We start from the raw sequence: 22,055 nt of genomic DNA on the forward strand, positions 1-22,055 counted from the left end.
ACAAACTAACAAAACGTACACGGACCCAGTATCCATGGAATCCTATTTAGGTTCAAACTTTCAAACGGAGGGGAGGAGTCTGAATGACCGCAGTCTGCTCCTCTTCTCGTTCTGAGTTCAAGACACGCTATTGGCCAACTCTCTCATCTCGCGATACTAGTGTGACCAATTGGAGCGTAGGAACCCAAACTTAAATCGAATGTTGCTTTTCTTGCCGTTAGCCGCGTATTTAGCGCTGCTTGTGCTGCTGTGGATGGACTGTCGCCTCGTACTCTAATTTACAACATAGATGACAACAAGGTACGTTATCGTTTCTAACTTTACCTAAATATATGTTCAGATACAGCGAGTGCATGAGACTCCTGTGGGGACATGATATATTGCTTTTTTCCCCTTTCAAGTCTCCATCTCAAGGCTTCACAATGGACAACGTCGCAGTTTCTAGACGAAACACAGATATGAAGGTAAGTTCGTTACGTCAATGAATATCGTTTGAAATAATACTACTACATGCTGTTTTTTAACCCATGTTATATTGTTGTTATTATTAGGTAAACAAGGAGAACGCTCAGCCTGCATATGGAAGCAAGTCCGTCATCCGAAGAGACAAACTGTCCGCTAAACCCTTCCAACTGACAAACGATACAAAGGACACCCGGGCCAGAAGCGGTCCTCTTAAAGCCAAGGCGTACCCACAGTCTGGCGAGGCTCTGAAAAAGGTGAAGACTGTGCAGAAAGGTGCTGCTTCTGATGTCAAACTACGTCAAACTCACAGCCGGTGCTTCATCACCGAGCAGATTGTGAAACATCCAAAAATAGTTACAGAGGCTCCAACGCTCCCGGCCGCTCAGCAGTCATCAAAATCTACTCTGGGAATGTACAAAGGCAAGATTGTCCAGTCAAAAATTGGATCCATTTGGAAGTCAACTGCCACTTTGGGCGGGGCAGACTCCAAACCATCAGCACCCAAAACAGGGGGTCAAAGGGTCATAAATGTAACAAAAAGCAGGTCCACTTCTGTTACTGACCTGTCTGTACATGGCACACGCAAACCTGCGCAGACCAGGTCCAAGTCAGTGATGGATGGCGCCCCTCAGGTGAGCAAGCCTGCTGTCAGCCGTGCTGCTGGATTCCACTCCGCTCGACCTCCTGCCAGGACCCTCGCGACAACGCTCGCCAGTGCCAGCTCCAGAAACGTTAGAGTGGCCTCCACCAAGGGAAGTGGGATTCAGAGCTCAAAGATTCTAGTGACTAACAAGCAGGTCGACAAACCTGCTGTCTCAAGTGCCCTCAGTCAGTACAGATTCACCATTGAGACTGCAGAGGAGAAAAGGTAACGCATAGTACACACACACCATCTGCGGTGCCACTGCATTAGAAATGCTCAAAGTGGTTTTGTGTTTCCTCCTGAAGGGCGAAACTGGCAGCGTGGCAGGCCTCCAAGGGCAAGACCTTCAAGAGACCAGCCATGATGGAACCCGCTAAAGCCAGAGTCTCTGCCAAACCTGATGAAGAGCTCAATCCACAGCCTCAACCCAGACTGGAAGCCCGCGAGCCAGACTCCGAGGGAGCCGTGTTTAACACACGCAGCCGAACGCCGGCATTCATGAACACCACTCTGGACCTGCTGGAAACCTCTGATGATGACCTGCAGGACAACGTGGATGATGTAAGAAGACGTGCTGTTTTTCTGTCTCAAATTTGATCTGAATTCTAATGTTGCGTCACGTCCCCACCCCCCTTTCATCCTAACAGATTGTAGTAAACCTGTGTGATGCTTTGGAAGCCATGGCGACGCCCTCTAGATCTGATGGTAAGGCCACTAGTGGCTGTTTGCTAGGATTTGTGTTGATGTTAATGGAATAAGGTTCATGCATTCACTCGGGGCACTTGATGAATAATCTGTACACAAATGTCTTATTTTGTCTCTTTTTTTAGATCTCTCACAGGTGACGGATGTCGTAATGGATGACCGCAAACCACAGTATGAATGTGAAGGGGAGCGGACAGAGATGTCTGAGGATGTCGAGCAAGTGAAAGACGAAGTAGGAGAAACTGACGTTAAGTGCGTGAAGGAGACCGTGCCACAGATGGAGGATGGTTCAGTCATAAAGTACAGTGTGAAGACCACTCCGTACCTGCAACGGTGAGTCCATCCACTTTTCCTCTGCAATCTGCTTTTTATTTAAACGATGACAACAACATTATTTATCTTTTTACGTCTGACTTGAGTATTAATTTCCATCAAACATCCTTTGATTAGTGTCAAGAAGACGATTGACAAGGAGGCCAGCACAAGTCGGTCCAGGAGACAGAGCAACATCAAAGATCTGAAGTTCCTCACACCGGTTCGCCGTTCCTGCCGCATCGAGCGGAAAGCCTCCCGCCTGCCGCCGCTGCTGGTTGATCCGGATCCCTGCGTGTCGACGCTGGCCGAGCTGCTGAAGCTGGATGACGATAACGCCTACATCTACAGAAAAAACCATGCACTTCCAGACGGTGTGTCAGACCAGACTGAGAGGGGCTCTGTAAATGTGTGATGTGCAAAAGAAAAGTTATTTAAATGTATGGGACAGGAGCTAATGGTCACTTTATACTGATGTTGTTAAATGGTTCTTTTATTCATCAAAATAATTTTTATATTGGGAGGGTAATCGTATTCCTAGTTCTGTAATATGACATTTGTTTATTTTAGTATAAGTTTCCATGTATTGCCAAATGCACTGCATTAAAAGAATGTCTTTATCCCTATTGGTAATGCTCTGGTTGAATAACTAGAAATCTTGTATCTGTCATTAATGCAGCTTTATCCTACATACTATATATTGCAATACTGTAAACATTAAAATTGATCCAGCCCATTTTGGAAGTACGTGAGCTTCTAACCAAATACTTTTGGCAGAATAAAGTAAATCATTCCTCGGTAATGAAATTTAACACTGGATTCTAGTTTCCTAAGGCATTAGCTTTACAGCTTTGTTTAACTAATGGATGAATTAAAATGTTAGGACATTTTGTGACTCATGCAGATTCCTAAACTGCTAGTTTAACCCTTATCTTTGGGGTAAATTTAAATCTAGCGTCTCTAAATCATTTACATTTTTCCGCTTCAACAAAATGTACATGTTTTCAATGTCCTCTACGCATTGGTGATCTTCGGGTCAATTGGACCTAATTCATCAACATTTTATTCATTTGGGATTTTTGGAAAAGTCACTAAACAATTTTTTAATCTTCAAAAAGCTGTATGGCCCCAATTAACAACCATAACTGTAGTGCGAGAACTGATAGTTCACACATGGGGATGGAACAAACTAGTTTGCACAACAGCCTTCTGAACCATTTCTCAGTGCTCTACTCTCAACTGGAAATGACTAAGGTTTTCTGAGATGTCACATCTTTGACCATGAAAGTGACAACGTGAGAGACAAGATGAGGAGGTCCCTGATTATGAGGCATCCTCCTGAGAAGACCCTCAGTGTTGGACATTTTGAAAGTGATTTTCCTGAACATAATACGTGTTACTATTCTTGATAACAGAAATTGTTTTTCATTTCTAATGTTATAGATAACAAAAATATGTACTTAGAAATAATATGAAGCCATTAACACACCAAGATATTTTATTTAAGTTTGAGGTCAATCAGTGATATTTTCCACAGGTATTCTGGATGTGTCAAGGTGGTGGATAGTGTTAGTATATTTGGTAACAGGAGGGTTAACTTCTTTTGAGTTCTCCAATTAATTGTCTATGTGTTCTGTGCAGACAAGAAAGAGACAAACTATTTGATCATGTTTAATCCCACTTTAATAGACCACATTGTAAAAACCCAAAGCACTCTTAAAGGAACTTTCTTTTGACCGATTCACGGTGAATTACGCTTCCTGACATCAGACTGGACATTTCGACACCAGCTCCCTCTGATCTCAGATGAGCAATTCATTATAACAAAATAAAAAAAAAAATTCACAAAACCCCAAAAAAGAAATCTCTGATGCAATTTTCTTCCCTCAAAACAAAAAGTATAAAAAGTACTCTTTTGCCACTCATCTGCAGACCACAGGGGAAGGTGTTCAGTGCTGTGCGCTAAAAGGCGGTTTCACCAACGTTTATGTCCTTGAAAGACCCCGATTGTCCAGATCTTTGACCTAAAATATGGAAAGACAAGCATAAGCCACCCTCAGAAAGACTGTTCTATTTAATTTAATAAAACTATATCGCAAGTCCAAAAAAAGTAGCAGATTCTCACATGCTACTATGTTACATGATATAATATAATCCAAATAGTTGTTGATTAGCTTTCTGACAACTGACATTGATAAATAGACTAATTGTTGCAACTCTAATTCCAAGTTTAAGTTGTAAAGACATGTCATTTACACTTATGTTGGTTCAGTTTCCTCTTAAACGTGTGAATTCCTACATTGCTTCAGAACATCTGACCTTGACCAACAAACCAATATGGGGTTCAAGCCGCCCTTACAGACAGATTCCTAATGACGAGAGCAGAGGGAGAAAGAGCCGGCCATCTTTACCTTGTATATCCTAACCAGCCAATGCTCTGTTGTGTAGGCCTCCTCCAACACATCCAGTTCGAAGTCTTTGTTGCCGATCTCAGCGTTCCTCACTCTGTCATAACCAGGTGGTCGCTCTGCGGAGAAGATCAGTGAGATAATCAGAATCACAGGACAAAAGGCTGCGGCTTTGACAGTCTTCTCCACTGGGTGTTTGTCCACAGTTCTGCTCCATGAGTCGCTGTGGAGTTACTCACTGGCCTCTGTGTAGACCTGGCCGAAGCGGTAGTAGCACATCTTGTACATGAGGCAGTTGAGCAGGACGGGCGAGCCCTCGCGGTCCACCCGGAACTCTCCGGTGGGAGTGTAGTAGTCGTGCTCCTTGATGTGTTTGCCTGTGTCCGTGCTCCCCCCGATACGGACCATCCACAGGAACTTGTTGATGTCTGAGACGGGCGGATGGATGCATTAGAGAAGCATGTTAGGCCTTATATTTTTGCCCCGCCTTTTCGGCGACATTCAACGACCGACTCATTTGACGATTCAGTGAACTATCAAAGTCATTACTTTATGCAAAGAACGTGCAAGCTTAATATTTTCTTGTCTGGAAAATCCCTGAAAAATAACTCAGAAACACCCGTTTGGGAGCTTATTGCACAGTGAACGCAAGAAAAAGGAGGAGGGATACTAAGCAGCTGCTTAGTAGTAGAAAATATTTTTTATGCATTAGCTCTCATCTAAAAAAATAGACATCAAATCACATCTAAAAACAAAAGCACAACGCAAGAGTGGAAATTTAAACCTTGTTATTTAAATAATTGTCATTCCAACTGGTAACATTCATAGCACATCTTAAACATTGCAAACAGACTTTTAAACCCAAACCTGTCACACTTCTATCTATAGTGAGAATGTGCGTGTAGGCGTATTTATGTCAACAGTGTTGCAAGTACTGTACCGACTCTGAGCTACCGATTATGGGCACATACCATCTGAGGAATATCCCGTCAGTCCTCCGAAGATGACCAGGACATAACTGACATCCAGCTCCCTCATAATCTCATAGGCCCTCTCCTCGGTGGACGCCATGGCCTAAAGAACAAACAGCAGCCCAGTCAGTTTAGCAGCGCTCCAAAAAACAGGACCCTCTACCCGCCTGAAGGTTACCCAGCTCACCTGTCCAACTCTGGAGATGTGTGTGTTGTTCCACGTGTTGTTGTCCACTAGAATGGTTCGATTTGCCATGGCGGTTATCTGGTAGCCATAATCCCACCAGGACATGACTTTGGCATCCTGGAAACACAAATTTACTCAAATCATTGAGTGTCGGCCCTTAAATATAATTGAGATGATGGTCCATCATAATAAGCAGACTATTCAAAATCCTATTGAAGAGAATAATATTCATTTCCTTAGGTATGCCTGACCTCTGGGGTGTTGTGGCGGAGCCAGTAATAGGCCTCACGGAAGTCATCGAAGATGATGCGGCTGCCGTCACCTCCGCGGGCCGACAGGACAATTGAGGGGGAGGAGTAGGCTTCGCTGGTCACCCAGGTAGAGTGGAAGGTGTATGTAATGAGGAAGAAGGCCATGACCAGAATCATCCCAGTGGCAACCTGGTAGGAATATGCAGGATTAACCTTTCTGTCTAGCGACATGCTATTATTCCCGACTACTGAAACCAACGATGGTGGCTGGTATGAGTTTCATTTTATCAGTAAGAAAGAACACAGCTGACCAAGAGAGACTTTACACTTTGATAAAAGTACCAATACTACAACATAAGAAAACAAAACTGCACTACAAGTAGAACTCATGTATTTAAAATTGTACCCAAGTAACAGTAGAGAAGTACTCTCAACACAATTTGCAGAAAAATCTCTCCTGTGATTTATAATTCCTCAAATATGACATCATAGGATGGATAGTATCTTAAAGCTGTAGCTGGTTGAGGTAGAGCTACTTTTAACTTCTTTGTATACGGTTAGGTAGCTTAGTCCTGAGGCCACCAGAAAAGGGCGAGGGGCTGTGACATAATCAATGACGCAGAATGTGTTCGCATACCTGTCTGCACTTTTTTCTAATCAATTAACCACAAAATTATTTTAAAAAGTAATGGGGAAAAAAAGAAGTCTGGGGAGCACTGGTTTAATCTTTTGTAGTATGTATTTCATGATGTAATCTAATCTGAAATGCTGCCAGTAACTCTCGCGGTCACATAAACGTAAAGGAGCATGTCCAAACGTGTGCGTGACACCTCCATCCAACAAGTCATCCATGGCCTCCTACCTCATTTTTGATTGGGTAGGTGGGATCCTGCTGCTTCTTGTTCTTCTTGTCTGGCCGGCTGACATCCAAATTCTTCATGTATGTGGTTAGGACCTGGGACACGCCGATCCCCGACAGGATGCACATGACGGGAGCCAGAACCAACATCAGACGCACCTGAGGAGGCAACAAGCAGTACTTTTAATTAACCCAAATCGCTTTCCTAAACACAGGTTATTCCATAAATGTAGCTTTGGTTTATGACGCGAATGCGCCACCTTCTGGTTGAAATGTCACGAATCCCAAAAGCAAACAAATGGAGTGCTCTCTGAAGAGTCCTTTGAGATGCATGAGGCTCTGTACAGGACATACCATGACAGCTGAGAAGTACATGCTGGTGACTCCATACATGATGATGAAGATCCTGGCGTCGGACAGGTTGTTGAAACAGTAATACAGACCAACTGTGAGGGAAGGGAAGGTAACCGTCAGTCGAGACCCAACAACACGCCAAGCTGGGCACTCCATTCGAGGAAACCCTCGTGACGACGCGTGTTTCTGTCGAGAGGGCACTTGCCTGGGAACATGAAGACCAGCAGCTGGAGGTCAAAGTAGTACGAGGACCAGGTTGTGGGCTGATGCTCGGAGACGGAGGCAATGATGGGAATGTTGTTCTTGGCATAAGAGGGATCCAGCAGAGAGTAGAACCGACCCGTCCACGGAGAGATCTTACCTGAGGGAGACATGGTCCAAAGCAGAAATAACTGATGATCAGTTTCTTACAAGAGGAAAGGAGGAGAAATGTTTTGCTACTGTATCGACTGATGGACCAAGTCCACGCTCTTACCGGTCAGCATGAGAACAGTGCCCACAGACAGCATCATGAAGCCCACCAGGGAAATAACGCTCTTGAACAGCACCTCAAATTGCACGGTATTGAGTTTGCTGCGCAGGTAGTCCACGAAGGCGTGAATCTGGCACAAGCCGAACACGCCGAAGGCTGCCATGTGCTCCGATGACTGCACCGGCTGGTTTACGAGAGATTACAGAAGAGAAGGGGTAAAACATGCATAACTTTGTAACTGTTATATTCTGTTTTAGCGTTACTTTACATTGGTGCATTTACAGGAATGTTATATTTATGTGAAATGTTCCTACCAAATAAACCAATAAAAAAATATTTAGAAATTGTCCATATGCATAACATAACTGTAGAATTGATGCCCTTCCTTAATCTCTTGTCATAATTCATTATTGACTCGCCCTATATGGATCAGCTACTCCCACCAAAGGGTGGATGCTTGTTTTGTGAGCAAAGTAAAAACATTTCTATGGACATATTAGTGAATGAGGCCCAATGACTTTTGTACTTTTGAGGCATTGCTGAGGATCAGAGTAGCTTGTGTAACATTACCTGGAAACCAACGAAAGAGATCTGCATGGAGAGGATGGTGCCCAGGCAGTAGACTGTGCAATAAGCCACGTAGATTCGGTGAGAGAATCGGCCTGTGATCATCAGAACCAGGACGTGGAGTGGGATCAGGTTGATCAGGAACACGTAGCCACCCCAGGAGGAGACCTGGATACCCACAGAAACCTTATCAGGACCTCTGTAAAGTCTGAATTCGTTAAATAAAACAGGTGCATCTTTAGCTCTCCTCACCATGTAGAAGTAGGCCAGTGCGCACACGGACGACCAGTACACCGACCCTGTGTTGACTGCCTTGATCCACAGGTAATAGGTCAACAGCATGCAGAAGATGGCAATACCTGAGTAGAATAGCACATAGGGAGATAATTAAGAATCTTTCTGTTAAGTTTTATTGACATAATGTGTTGATCATGTGCATACCTTCATTATCATAGGAGCCAGCGACCGAACGAGAGATATAACCAGGCACCACTGCAATCATGGCGGCAGCCAGCAGTCCAGCACCGGCATCCTACAGAGACAACAGGCTATTTAGTGGCAACAGGGTGTGCATCCATATCTCAATAAAAACGGTGATCTAATTTTCTATTTTTGTCTTTATCGGCAGGGGGGTGTTCAGTAAAGTTCATTTAAATCGTATGAAGTGTATTCTAGTTATATTATTACTAATATGATTCTAAAGAGGCACTCCATTTCACAAGATCGGTTTATTTACTATCCTGAAAAATACTAGTCAGCAACCCATGAAATCAGTTGCACAATGTCTTCTGCAGCTTTGAAAAGAACAGTCTCATGTCTGAGCAAATAACTCTCGAATAAATTTTGCGCTTAAGGAACCGAATATTTAACCAAAAGCTTATGTTTACATGTGGTTGTAAGGAGTTCAAAAGATAGGCATTTACCTGGCAGGGAGAGCCTAACCAGGACACTATCGTGTTGCATCATGGGAATTGTATTTTTTGGGGAGTTTAAGCCATACTAATAACTGCTTTGATTTTGACCACTTTTATTTAAGTCTCTTGATTTCATTTGTGTAACGGTAAATCTCTGGAGTTCCTTTAAAGCAACACAGCGTTGCATTTTATTAAGAATTTCTAACCATGTGTATTGTGGTGTATCTTGTCATGCGTTTTCTACCTTCAGCTCCTTGGTGAAGTGGTAGGTGACTACGGTGGTGAAGGAGGAGAACAAGGGAGCCAGGAAGACACAGACATTACGGATGTCAATGGTGATGTGGAAAAAATGTAGGCCGTGGTACAGGAGGGCAGCGGTGATCATCAGCCCTGGTGAGAGAGAATAGACAAGGTGTTTAAGTGAGCTTTGCATTTGTGCCAATAAAAGCAGACATGAATCTCTCTTCCGACCCTTAAATAGCGCTTGTACTGCTCTACTTTTGGCATCAAACAACGCAGAATAAAGTTAATGAGTTTGCAGTAATCATTCACATTGTACTGTGCTTTTTTAATTTTTTTATTTCAGATTCCTACCTGGATAAATGGTCCCACCAATGATCCTCCCCAGAGGATACCATGCCCTGTCGTCAAACCAGTTGTGAAACTTATAAAATCCTTCTTCTGTCAGGAAGCGGGTGGTACGGTAGTTAAAGTACCTGGAGGTGAGACATTACTTTTAAAAAATGGGGGGTCAGAACTAGTAGCAATCCTTGGAAAAAACCACAACGCAATCAGAACTTACGGATCAAACTCATGGATGACACTTTCAAACCTCAAGACGGAAAATAGTCTGGTGGAGAATGCTGAGGGGAGAGAAATGCAGATGGATCAATGGGATTGCTGTGCGTATTGGCGAACCCACGCTCACGTGTGAGCTAAGTAGAGGACTCACAGAGGATAGCCGCCATAGACAGGATGAGCAGCTTCAGCAGCGTGTCCTGTTTCTCATAGGACAAACGGAGGAAGCCCATCTTGGTCATTTTGGCGAGGTTAGGGACAGCTCACCGTGCTACCTGGAGGGGGGAAGACATGCACTTTCAGGCCAACATGTACACACAGCACAGGGAAATGCAGGTAAATACAAACACGTTAAATGCCAGGTTTCAAGTCAGCTAGATAACTGTTACTCCTGAAATCAAAGTCTTCACAACTGCACCGAGTCAACTTCCATCTCCAGCCCAACCAGATAAGGCCACGCACTCCGATGTGCCGTCAGCAACCAGGAAGCATCCGCACTGGACAACTTGCAGGGGTTTCTGCCCGTTTTATTCAGATCGTGTGAGCTTTTGCAAAGCTAACACACAAACCATCAAGCTCAACACAGCTGCATGTATTGCGAACTTTGATAGCTAGCATCTCCTTTTTTTAAATTATTACTGGCAAGTTACATCACAGAGCAGCTACATGAGCATGTCATATTTGCTCACTGCGTTACTGATCAGCATTCTGAGCACATGTATAATGAATGGACGCCTCGTTTTAGCGCAGAAAGCATCTTATAGTCAGTCAGCATCAGGCCGGCGGCTAATGTTGACGCTGCTCCCATCCTGTTTAAAGTGAGAGCAGCTAGCGAAGCTAACAAGCTAGCTGCCGTGTAACGACCAGCCCAACCACGCGCCTCTTCTCTGGCTTTTTTGGATAGTATCGGCGCCACCTTCACATATGGCAGCAGGACAAGAGCCTAAAATAAAAGCTGGTGCACATGGATGATTTTACAGATTTAACGTTTAATGTTTAGCAAGACTCACCCGCTTCGCTCCTGTTACTCATACACTATTCACACACAACCTTCACTAGGCACTAATCCTGCCCCCACAACGCTGTACTGCGCGTTTATTGGCTGAGCGTCACTCAACAGTAATGCCACGTCCATCTGATTGGTCCTCCGGCTGTCATTCAAACGTAGTTTCCTCTCTTGCCGCTGTCCTGTAGTGACGTGTCCTTAGTGAGGAGAGCAACGTGTCACACCCCCTACTGGTAAAACAATCGAGACACTGGTGATAAAATGAACCAATGGCGCAACCTAAGATACATAAAAATAAAAAAAGTTAATATAAATGGTTAACGTAGGCTACCACTACAATTGGTTTAACAGTTTAAAACCATAATTTCAACAATTTGGAAGATGTCACAATAAAGATATTTCTCAATGATGCAGATTTACTGCAAACTCAAAATATATCTTTATTTTAACCCAAATCTATTATTCTAATGATGTCACATTTAATTGAAATCAAATCCACTTTCCTCTGAAATTACATTATGAAATAATGAATTATGAATAAACATTATTTCCATGTTTTGTGTGAGATCCAACCTCCCACCTTGTCTTTTCACTGTCGAGATTGAATGTCCTGTATACTCCTCACCATGGTATCAAAAGCCCTGAACAGTGATCAAAGTAATGAATACTGACCAATTTTATTTTAAATAGACATATTACTTTTACAAAACCTCACTCACATACATCAGTCTGCACAAACACTATGCTCTTCTTACAATAATTGCACATTGTTTTTCAAAAAAGAAATATCACGCCCCCGCTCTGATGAGAAAGAGAAAGATCTGGGTGGCTGCGTGGTGGTGGGCTTCTGGTTGAACATTCAGGGTGTATTGACATTATGTACAGCACAGAAATCAAACAGCCCGATGATCCCTCTGGACCAGTTACTGAATATTTACTTCAGTTCTCTCTGGGAAGGGGGGGGGGACTAGAGCAAGGGGATCAAGGCCGATCACTCTTTTGTTAGGATACAAATACGTTAACTATGCGACTCCTTCCTGTATTGCAGAGTTGAGCATTGTAGTGGTTGAAGTGAAAGAAACGTAACATAGAAGCAACAGTTTGGCAGTGTCATCTCTCCTTTCACCTCCTCTATTCAGACTGAAAACGCTCAGGCAGCTTTTCCTCCGCTGGCGCCACCATGCGCATCTCATCGGACGGTGGAGTGAGATTCAATTTGGGATGAGACAGAAAGCTTCAACACACGACAAGAGTGACTTTGTGACTTGGTTTCCATTACTAAGGTCACCAATCCTTGTTTTGTTTTTTAGCAGCTCCTGTACTGGTTTGTATATTCTACGATAAACAAAGCTCTTACAGGATTAAAAAAGACTCTCTTTTCCTTTAACTGTACAAGGTTATTTCTGGAACTGATAGGACACCATGATTTGACATAAAAACACATCTATGTGCAACAAAACATTCAATCTGCGAGGAAGGAATGTGACTTTCAACGTGACACACCCATGTAATGTGGGTACAACAAGACTGTGCTTTGCTTCTGAATACAAACAAGCCCCTTCGCTTAAAAAATCCTTTCGTCACACATTTGTTTAAACATATTCAAACAAAAAGATTTCTTGTGCTGTCATTTAGTAAAGGAGTCACTCAAATGGCACATTATACAAAAAAGAAATCAACAGAATTTTGAAAAGAGAAAACAAGTCAAGAGCTGAGTATATAATGTGTTTTGAGAGTGAGGCACAGGGCAGTCGATTTTTTTGTGTCACACTGAAAATGTGTCTGGTGGGCTCTGCAAACGAATAGGTAAAGGGGTAGAGATTAGATGGATGTAAACCCTTTGTCCTACACCACATGGCATCTTCAATTAAGGAAATCCGCCTGGAAGAATCACTTTTTCCACACCGAGGGCTTTTCCTATCTCCTTCAAGCGGTTCCTTCACTGGGTGGGGAGAGGTCTCTGGCGGGTCGGGGAGGTGTGGGGCGACGACAGCCTCTCCGAGGAAGTGGACAACGTCAGGGAGGACTGCAGGTGGACCGTCTTGTGGAAAAGCTTGTTGCTGATCAGAACGACCAGGGAGAAGAGACGCAGCTGGAAGTGGCTGAAAGAGTGGGGGGGAACACAAGCGTGATCAGTAGCTCATGACAAGAAAAAAATGTTCTTATAGGAAAATTTTCTTTATTTCAGACTCACTACGGCTTTGATGGCGTCTTTGCCTCATTAGCGCTGATGATGAATAGAGGGAAGAGGATGGAGAACAAGCAGCCACTAGGTAGAGAATGAAGAACAACATTGCATACGGTAAATGCAGTAAAGGATAACTTAGCCCAAAGAAAACATGAGGTCCGTTTCCCCAGAGTGCACTCCTGCTCTTTTAATAACTACTCCATGTTATGTGGTATTTTGTAAAAAGAAATCGTCATGTTTACTCAAAACCTGTGTTACTCAAAACCCTAAAACAACTCTCTTATCATTATTTTAATATATTTCATGATTGACATTTGAAAAGCTTTTTGGATTTGAGAGGAGCCTGACCCTGGATAACGTGAGTGATTCTCCAGATGTGCTGCTGACTAGTATTTACAGAGTACTTTTTTGATCTTTTAGTTTAACAATCCCGAGGAACTGAAGTCATGAATTGACGTTTTGTAAATATTCGAGCTGAGATCATTGTGTTATATATTCTGTTCCCAATGTTCAAGAATAAAACTTCCAAATTAGGAGAGTTGCCTCTTCTTCTAACTGACGGCACAGCCATAAAAACTGCATTTGAACTTAAAAATAAATAAAAAACACACAAGTAAAAATAAGCAATTTTTAGGTCTATGGAAATATTCATGTGCACATCTTGATGAATTATGTTAAACATATTTGGGAGTTTATTATTTTTTTAGGTACAGTATAGAACAAAGTAACCTGCTAACTGTTTCTATGATGATAATGTGTAAAACAAACATCTGGAAGACAGCTGGAGAACAAACCCAACATACACAATCACTCTTAAACCAAAGAATATGTAAAAAACAAGGCTACATATACCTAATTATTATTTTCATCAGCAATTAACATTTGAGGTATTTCCTTTCCTTCAAAAATGTAACACAGGTGATACTGACAATAGAACCGCAACAAAAATATTTGTAAAAAACAACAATCAACAAAACAATATGATTTTTTCACATTTAATCTAGTGTTTTTTACAAAATAAATGAGGTTTGCACTGGGAAAGCAGTCTCACCTGATGATGTATGAGGAGGGCATGGCAGTCAGAAGAGCCATGGGCAGACCAAAGCCGAAGTAATAGGGCCAGTTCCTCTCGATATTGGACAGCCGTTGGTGCATCTCAATGCCTTGAACAAACATTAACAGCCTCAGTTTTGTTTGGGTTCTCCAATCAATCCAGATTATCTGGGTCTAGAATTGAATGCGAGTATCTCACCGTGGTTGAACCAGCGATACTCAAAGCAGTACAGGGAGTAGAGCAGCGACATGTGGAGGAGGCTAACCATCTGTCCGATGGCATCGATGGGGAAGAGGCTAACAATCATTCCCTAGAGGACCACAGGAATACAGATCACAGTGATATTCACCAGGAAGAGAGGAATGTACATATTCATGCTTTAGAGATTTCGATTGTCGTACTATTTGTTTAAAATGTATCCAGATCAGCTGTGGTGCAAAATAATTATTGACTTTCAGAATAAAACAACAAAGCTTTTTTTATATCTGGAAAATTGAAGTCAGAGTCTGTTACGTAATTGTTGGCCTGACATGTTGGAGGACTCTGGTTGAGGAGCAGTGGCAGGCCGATCAGATGACGTAACATCTGCGAGAACTATCAAAGACGTTTCAATCGCAGCGCATCGCAACGGAGACGACACGCCTGGCGAGGGCCGCAGAGGTCAGAGGTCCACGAGGGGATCCTCACGCACCGAGCGGCGTTCCCGTCCCCCGAGTTGAATCACTGGGTCAACTCAGCCGACACTCACATGTCCGGTTTTGCAAAGTTAGCGGAAAGAACCACGTGAAACAACATCCGTTTATCAAAATAAGATGTCGACAAATAATACACTATTACATATAAAAGTAAACAATGAACTGATTTTGTATCTTTATAGATCGTTTCTGAGATTTAGCTTAAATTATGCTAACATTAAAACATTTTTACAGGACCAAGGAAGAGTTTATAAAAATAAGTCAGACTTTTGTATGTTAAAAAAAGTCCTGTAAATAGATTTCCCCAAGAGTTCCAGGAAATGAATGATGCAGATGTGTTCCATACATATCTGAAATCCCCTACAATAGCAATCAAACTATTTTAATGTATCAATTAGGACATTTTTCAAAGTAAAAGTCCTAAATGTTTGAAGAAATCGGTAATTTCTTTAATGTTTGAGTTGCTTTATATATGTATTTCCTCATAGTCCTAGGCAATAATGCTACACAATAAATAGAATGCTTCAATCAACACCGTGATCGGTGACCGGTATTATCAGATCGGCAGATACTGATTTCAGTGATCGGTGATCGGTATTATCGGTGATCGGCAGATACTGATTTCAGTGATCGGTGATCGGCACCAAAAACCTGATCGGTGCATCTCTAACATTTACTGTCACCGTTTGAACTCAAACACTCTGAGATGACTGGAGAGGTTCTTGGTACACATGTATAAACTGCCGGCACAGTGAGGGATGATCTTATTCAAAAGAAAAGAAAGACCAAGGCATCAGTCTACATAGGATGTACCTGAATGAGGAAGAGTGCCTGGAGAAGGAGGTTGAAGAGCATGTCTGCGATGATCTTACTGACACTGGGGAACGGCTGCGCTTTACATCCAGACACTTCAAATGCTAAGTCGGCTATATCCTGCAACAGAGAACAACACCCTGATATCGACACCTGTGTCAGCAAAGCATATGAAGAAACAACAACATTATTAACATTAAGATTTGGGACACAGTCTTTTGCTTTGCGATGGCAATATAACATGACAGTACAGTATACATTCATCAGGCTTCTTCCCTTCTCCATGCACATTGGAAGTAGGGGAAGTTGTGGCAGAAACCTCCACTTCCTCTACTTTATTCCAAAAATTCACAATGCAACTACAATACCAGCATGTCCAAAAAGGCCTTTAGGATGCAGGTGTGTGGATGAGGCGTGTAAAACTATGTGAGGGGATCTATGCGTAGCTTTAAAAAAGATTTTTTAAAAGACCACTTGCTCTGACATCACATCATTACAGCCTGGCAAAGCGGCAGGGCCTGACCTGGAACCAGATGGCGTTGACTATCTTGCTGAGGACGAACAGAGGGAGAACCCAGAGAGCACTGAAGACGGAGGTCAGGAAGAACTCTAACCAGGTCCACACGCTGCCATGGAGGGAGGGGTCACCTGGAGCAAAAACAGCTGTTGACTGACTGGTCCCTACCACGATACCAAGAGCCCACCCCAGATTCACTAGCAGCCATACATACCTATGATTGTTGCAGTGAGAGTCTGCAGCAGTGGGATAAACACCCGGTAGAAGAGAAACAGACTGAGCTGGAGAGAGAAATGACAAACTACAGTTAGTCTTCAACGTGTGCTTTCCCCATGCAACAGAGGGGGCATTTAAAGAGTGTTCTGTCACAGTAAGTTTAAAGATCTCACCCAGAACACTCCTCCATTCCAGGCACAGCACTGAAAGATCCTGCTGGCTACTTTGGGGTCACTGAAAGAGAAAATGAAACAACATTCATGTGCATCACTGTTGAATAGTACACGTGTAATTTGGTTTCAGGTAAACTTGACTTTCCTCCCTTAACGAGAGTCAGACGGCCTGATGGATGCTGTAAACACGTCTCCGATTGCAGACTGAAGTTTTTGGAACATTTTAATCACACGGATGTTCTCACCGAATGATGAGGATACTCTAACGGCTTACAATGCTTCCGGTCAAGTACAGGATAGACTTCAAACTACTACTCATCATCTATAAAGCCTTAAACAACTTGGCCCCTCCCTATCTTTCAGACCTCCTCCCCCTCCACGCTCCAACCCGTTGCCTCAGGTCCGCCGGCACAACCGCTCTGAAGATCATCAGGACCAAGCGCCGGACCTGGGGTGACCGGGCCTTCTCAGCAGCTGCACCCCCCCTCTGGAACGCTCTCCCCATCCACATCCGTCAGGCTCCCACCCTACCATTATTTAAGCACGCCCTCAAAACACACCTCTTCCAACTCGCTTTCACTTGCCCCCGATATGACCCATACAGCTTCTCCAGTTTGCTTTCCTTTCTTATTGTTACCATACATCCTGTTTGTTTGTTTTGTCTGCTTTCTTGTTTTGTTCTCTTTGTCTCTTGTCCCCTGTGAAGCGTCTTTGTGTACTAGAAAAGCGCTATTAAAGTCTAAATCATTATTATTAATTAAATGTTAAATAATATGTTGTATTGACACAATTATAAAGTCATTTTCAGTATTGACAGTGACCTGAGCATACGGAGCAAATTCCAACCCCTTCTTGTTTACACGTGCAAAGAGCCACGACGCATGCTCAGGGGAGTTTGTTGACCGGACTCTTACTTTCAAGCCGTGTAAACTCTGTGTAATTACAGCCATTTGACTGGTGGAGCTTGTGAGAAATGGTGCACAACATGGTGCGCAGAGAGTTCTCCTGAGATTGTCTTGTGAGGATAGGAGGAGTTGCACGTTTTTGTATAGAAGATCTGCTATTGATCCCAGAAACAGCAATTGTGTATGCAGACCCAGACATCTATGAGCATATCTGACTCGGGCTGAGTAAGAAAATTAGTAGCAGTGCAGCCGTAATATGCAGCTTCTTCTTTGGCCTACTTGTCTGGTCTGCGCTCCTCACTCTGTGCCCGTCTCTGTGCCAGGGCCCCGCTGGCCCTTCGCCTCCGCTGCTCTTCCCTCTTCTGCTGGATGCGGGCATCCAGCTTGGAGATTGTTCCAATCCCCAATATGGAGTCCTTGATCCCCTAGAGAACCCAGAGTGACATAAAATACACATACGGTGATTGTCTCTAACTTGTAAAAAATGGCCGCTGTAATGATGGAGCTTTGCCATGTCTCCTAAGTGCTTGTTGAACACAAGAATTAGGCTGAGACAGATATTTGAAGGCAGATCCCAAAGAAAATATTTTAGAATGTGATGGTTTAAAGGATGCTTTATGTCATTGATCCAGAATTTTATAAATTTCTTACTTTGTGCTAACAAAACCACACATATTTTCTACAATTATTATTGGGTCAGGCAGATTTCATGACATGTCTAACTCAATAAATAAAAATATTATTGAGACTCAACTTTTTTTAACGTTCTGAAATGTTATTTATGCCTTAATAGGACAATTTTTTAAAATTAATTTCATCAGCTTATTTTCCCCAATAACATAATCTCACAGTCACGTTTTTCATGACAGTGGTGTAGTCCCCGCCCTCTATTCTTTCAGCCAATCCCTGGCCTCCTAAGCATCAAGTTCACCAACTGCTACCCGTTTAGCCAATTTAGCTCCCGTTAGCTAAAGCATCAACAATGCTAAAGTTATTCTGAATCAACCAATGAGATGCTGCTGCTGTAAAGATTGCACACAGACAGAAACTAATATCTGTTCCTATTTATTTGGCTTAGCGAGGCTGGATGTTAGCTGACTAACTGGCAGGTGTATTTGTGAGCTTGGTTTACTAAGTGAAATAACAGTTTTAGCAGCAGCAGTTCATTACGCCTTTTTATTTATGTAATATTGAACACCACATATGATGCTCCACAAAGTCTATTTTGCTATACGTATGTATTTAAAACATTATATTAAAAAGCACAATTTTGTTTGTGCATTACATTTGTCAGTGGTAACATGTCCTACAAACAGACTATACCCACTAATTACTTTATTAGGTATACCTGTACAGTCTAATACAACATATCTGTATAACTTTTATGAAGCTCACACATTTTCAGTTTCTGTTGATACTGTCAGACATGTGATGTTTATCCCCATTCACATGCATGAAGGTTGCAAAATATTATAACCACCTTTCGATTTAGTTTTAATAATGAAGTGGCCAGTGGGTGTATGCCTTTGCTATTTCAAAAATAACGTTGAATTTATAAAACCTAGATATGTTTCACTGTCAATGAACAGTTACTACACCTTTGACCGTTGTATCATAGCTTATGTGTGAGCAGTGTGTGTGTTTGTGTGTGTGTCTGCTGACCGTCGCAACATTGCAGAAGAAGGCCCTGACGCTGTCTGTCATCTCTGGACCAGCTGCAGATCCATCAACTGCAGAAGGAGGGGGGGCTGGCAACTTGGTGGTCAGCGCTCATGGCAAGGAGGGGCTCAGCCAGTAACCTGCCACAAGCCAGAACCAACAGATTAAAGGGAAGGAAGGCAAGAGCTCATGGGCGGAGAACTCTTTCTCGAAATGAACAATAGCCTGTAAGATGCAGATCTAACCAGAACAAGACTCACTTTGTGTGCTGGGAGATACACTTGCTAGAGGCACATTGTTTTGTTCATTTAACTGCCCCACACATGTCAGCTTCATCTAATATCAGTCATAGAATTCAGTACAACAAGAAAAATAATCACCTGTTTTTTTAGCGTAGCTATATTGGCATTTCTCAATTTAGTTTTTTTGAAATGCATACATAAACATATATTTTAGTATCACATAGTTATTATTTTACTTCAAAGAACAATGACACACATTATTCTGGTCGTGACACTTTAATAACAGCTAATTATTGTCTTTGTCTTGGACACTATGCAGTGTGATCTCCAACTGAGTTGCAGTTGGAGATCACACAAGGAAACAAATAAAGCAAACTACTTTCCAACTTCATTATTAATGTGTTGTGTCCTATCCTCATTGTGAAATGAGAAATGCAGAACTAATATTTGCTTAATGTATGCTGCTATTGTCTATTGCTTGTTTAACGCAGCCATCAACGTGTCTGCTTGGTGACGTTATTAAACAATAATAACGTGTATTAAACAGTAATAACGTCCCCTCTTTTATTGCCCAACGGACTGGGTCTCGGTCGATTATACAGGTTGTATAAAAAGCCCAAAGGGAAAACGTTCACCACGTTGAGTGAGCGACTCGGTGGGTCGACGTTAGCTCGAGAGACGTTAGCTCGACACAACTAAAGTGTGAACGACTGTCGCGTTACAAGCGAAGCCCCTCGTGTGCAGCTAGTGTGGTTAGCATGGTGCCTCCGCTCCCACAGTTTGACTTTCCCTGGTTTGTTTAACGCTCTGCTAGCTCGTCTGTCTTTGTTGCTAGCTGACTGTTACCCCTCAACAACTCCTTTAACCGAGCTGTTGTTCGTCAGCACGAGCACTCAACACGCGCGTGAAGTGGCCGAGCACTCAGCTGCCCACGGTGTCCTCCTTACCTCATGCGACAGCCCGGGCTTGTGTTAACTTCGTCAATTCTTTCTTTTGCCCCCTCAACGTGACAACAACAACAACAACAACAACCAAACAGACACTACGGAGCAGCCAGGACCGTGCAAAACATATTGCGCAAGCTCCGATTACTAAGGATCATGGGAAATGTAGTCTTCATTGTTGGAGGCTGACGGGAGATGAATAGAGCATCTCATTTGTTATAAGAATAACAGTAAAACACGGGAAACTCGCGTATTGTCAATGATTGTAAATGTTTGTGTGCCCTAAGTATTTCTTATGTATAATATTATTGACTATGTTGGGAGGGTGCCTCCGCTCCCACTATTAATAGTATACTTCGATCGCCCGAGATAAACAACATTATAGACCAGGGGTGTTCAATACGTCGATCGCGATCTACCAGTCGATCGCCGCGATCTACCAGTCGATCGCGGCGTAGTATTGGTAGATGGCATGACATTAAAAAAAATTGGCCCGCCCCTATGAAATCTCCGCCCGCCACCCTATAATTTTCTCTAAAGCGCCAGATTACAGCAGAAGTAATGTAAGGTCCCTTTTCTTAAAGAGCACGTCTTTGTTCTTGTATTAAACTAAACAGCCGTCTGTTTTTGATCGTATCCAAACAACAGCAGGTCATTTCTGTCTACGTGTCGCGTAAAAAAATCTCGCCTCGCCGTCTCGCGCGCAGCAGAGCTCCGATGCCGGCGTGTCTGCGCGCATCGGGACGGAGCAACCAAAAAGGGAATTCATTTCTTACATAAAGAAATTTAAAAAGTCACGTGCACCCCCAAAAAGTGTTCACTTTTTGGGGGTGCAAGTGACCTTTTAAATTTCTTTATGTAAGAAATGAATTCCTTTGTTTCTCTTTATCTATTGTCCTTGGCAATTCTCATTTCTGAGAATCACCTTCCCACCCACCCGTTTTGTGATCTCACAGCAGAGCCCACCCACCCCCTTCTCCAATTCAGCCACTTCCCTGGGTGGAGGGGGGTTTCTGTGAGATTCACAGACGTAACTTCTGCTGGAAGTCACTGCTAGTTACAGACTCTGGTTCGCTGCTCCGTGACGTCACTACTCACTAACGACGTCACAGCACAGAACCAGAGTGCTTATGTCATGTGACAATGTTTCCATGGTGACTGTAACGGATCCCCGTATTTGAATCTGCGTGAGACTTACTGCTGGTGAACTTCTTTATTTTCTTTCTTTCGGCGAATACAATTGAACCAAAAATCTTTCTTAAATACCTCCTTGTCACCACCGTAAGAGCATTAGCCTCATACGGGACCATTCAAACTATTACAACTTTATATGAAATGCGCATCCGTCCGTAACATTTAGCCGTACCGTCAAGTTTGAATTTTAACAAAATAAAGGTGCGCTTCCTTTTAACATTTCAAAATAAAAGTCCGATTTAGCTCTAAGAGGAAGTAGATTAAAACATATACAAAATCATTAAAACAATACAATATAAAAAGGCATACATAAAAACAAATAAAGCAGATACAAAAGAAGGCAATCAACACGAAACAATACACCTTTTAAGGGGTTATTTACAGTGACAATAGCCGTTTCTCAATTCAAAGTACACTGAGTACAGACTTGTGTTCTTTTGGAGTCTGGTCTTCGGAGTCTGGTCTTGGGAGTCCAGACTCCGAAGGACGGGAGGACGGTCTTTCTGCGATTGGAACAGCAGCTAACTTGATGACGTCACCACA

The 22,055-nt window shown here is 42.8% G+C and overlaps 3 protein-coding genes across 3 annotated transcripts; 1 reads left to right on the forward strand and 2 right to left on the reverse strand.

Annotated features, from left to right (window-relative positions):
• The first annotated feature begins 233 nt into the window (after positions 1-233).
• Positions 234-2,751, forward strand: si:ch211-266i6.3 (cytoskeleton-associated protein 2). The gene is made up of 7 exons (XM_056443119.1): positions 234-300; positions 402-464; positions 552-1,333; positions 1,414-1,669; positions 1,756-1,813; positions 1,939-2,146; positions 2,264-2,751. Exons 2-7 carry the CDS (start codon positions 423-425, stop codon positions 2,538-2,540), a joined length of 1,623 nt encoding a protein of 540 aa, XP_056299094.1. The 5' UTR covers positions 234-300; positions 402-422; the 3' UTR covers positions 2,541-2,751.
• A 1,032-nt stretch (positions 2,752-3,783) lies between these two features.
• Positions 3,784-10,181, reverse strand: stt3a (STT3 oligosaccharyltransferase complex catalytic subunit A). Its single transcript, XM_056443097.1, has 17 exons — positions 10,061-10,181; positions 9,911-9,971; positions 9,703-9,824; positions 9,353-9,498; positions 8,636-8,726; positions 8,447-8,553; positions 8,198-8,362; positions 7,631-7,811; positions 7,361-7,516; positions 7,156-7,247; positions 6,805-6,960; positions 5,943-6,131; positions 5,692-5,808; positions 5,505-5,607; positions 4,773-4,961; positions 4,537-4,652; positions 3,784-4,149 (listed from the first exon to the last, which is right to left on the reverse strand). The coding sequence occupies exons 1-17, from the start codon at positions 10,146-10,148 to the stop codon at positions 4,111-4,113; spliced, it is 2,118 nt and encodes a 705-aa protein (XP_056299072.1). The 5' UTR covers positions 10,149-10,181; the 3' UTR covers positions 3,784-4,110.
• A 1,389-nt stretch (positions 10,182-11,570) lies between these two features.
• Positions 11,571-20,438, reverse strand: ei24 (EI24 autophagy associated transmembrane protein). Its single transcript, XM_056443227.1, has 11 exons — positions 20,322-20,438; positions 19,136-19,272; positions 17,753-17,898; positions 16,569-16,629; positions 16,394-16,460; positions 16,186-16,310; positions 15,663-15,782; positions 14,353-14,464; positions 14,152-14,263; positions 13,107-13,181; positions 11,571-13,014 (listed from the first exon to the last, which is right to left on the reverse strand). The coding sequence occupies exons 2-11, from the start codon at positions 19,175-19,177 to the stop codon at positions 12,852-12,854; spliced, it is 1,023 nt and encodes a 340-aa protein (XP_056299202.1). The 5' UTR covers positions 19,178-19,272; positions 20,322-20,438; the 3' UTR covers positions 11,571-12,851.
• Between the last annotated feature and the right edge of the window lie 1,617 nt (positions 20,439-22,055).

The sequence above is a fragment of the Pseudoliparis swirei genome, chromosome 3 (assembly GCF_029220125.1).
Source record: "Pseudoliparis swirei isolate HS2019 ecotype Mariana Trench chromosome 3, NWPU_hadal_v1, whole genome shotgun sequence".
Lineage (NCBI taxonomy): Eukaryota > Metazoa > Chordata > Actinopteri > Perciformes > Liparidae > Pseudoliparis > Pseudoliparis swirei.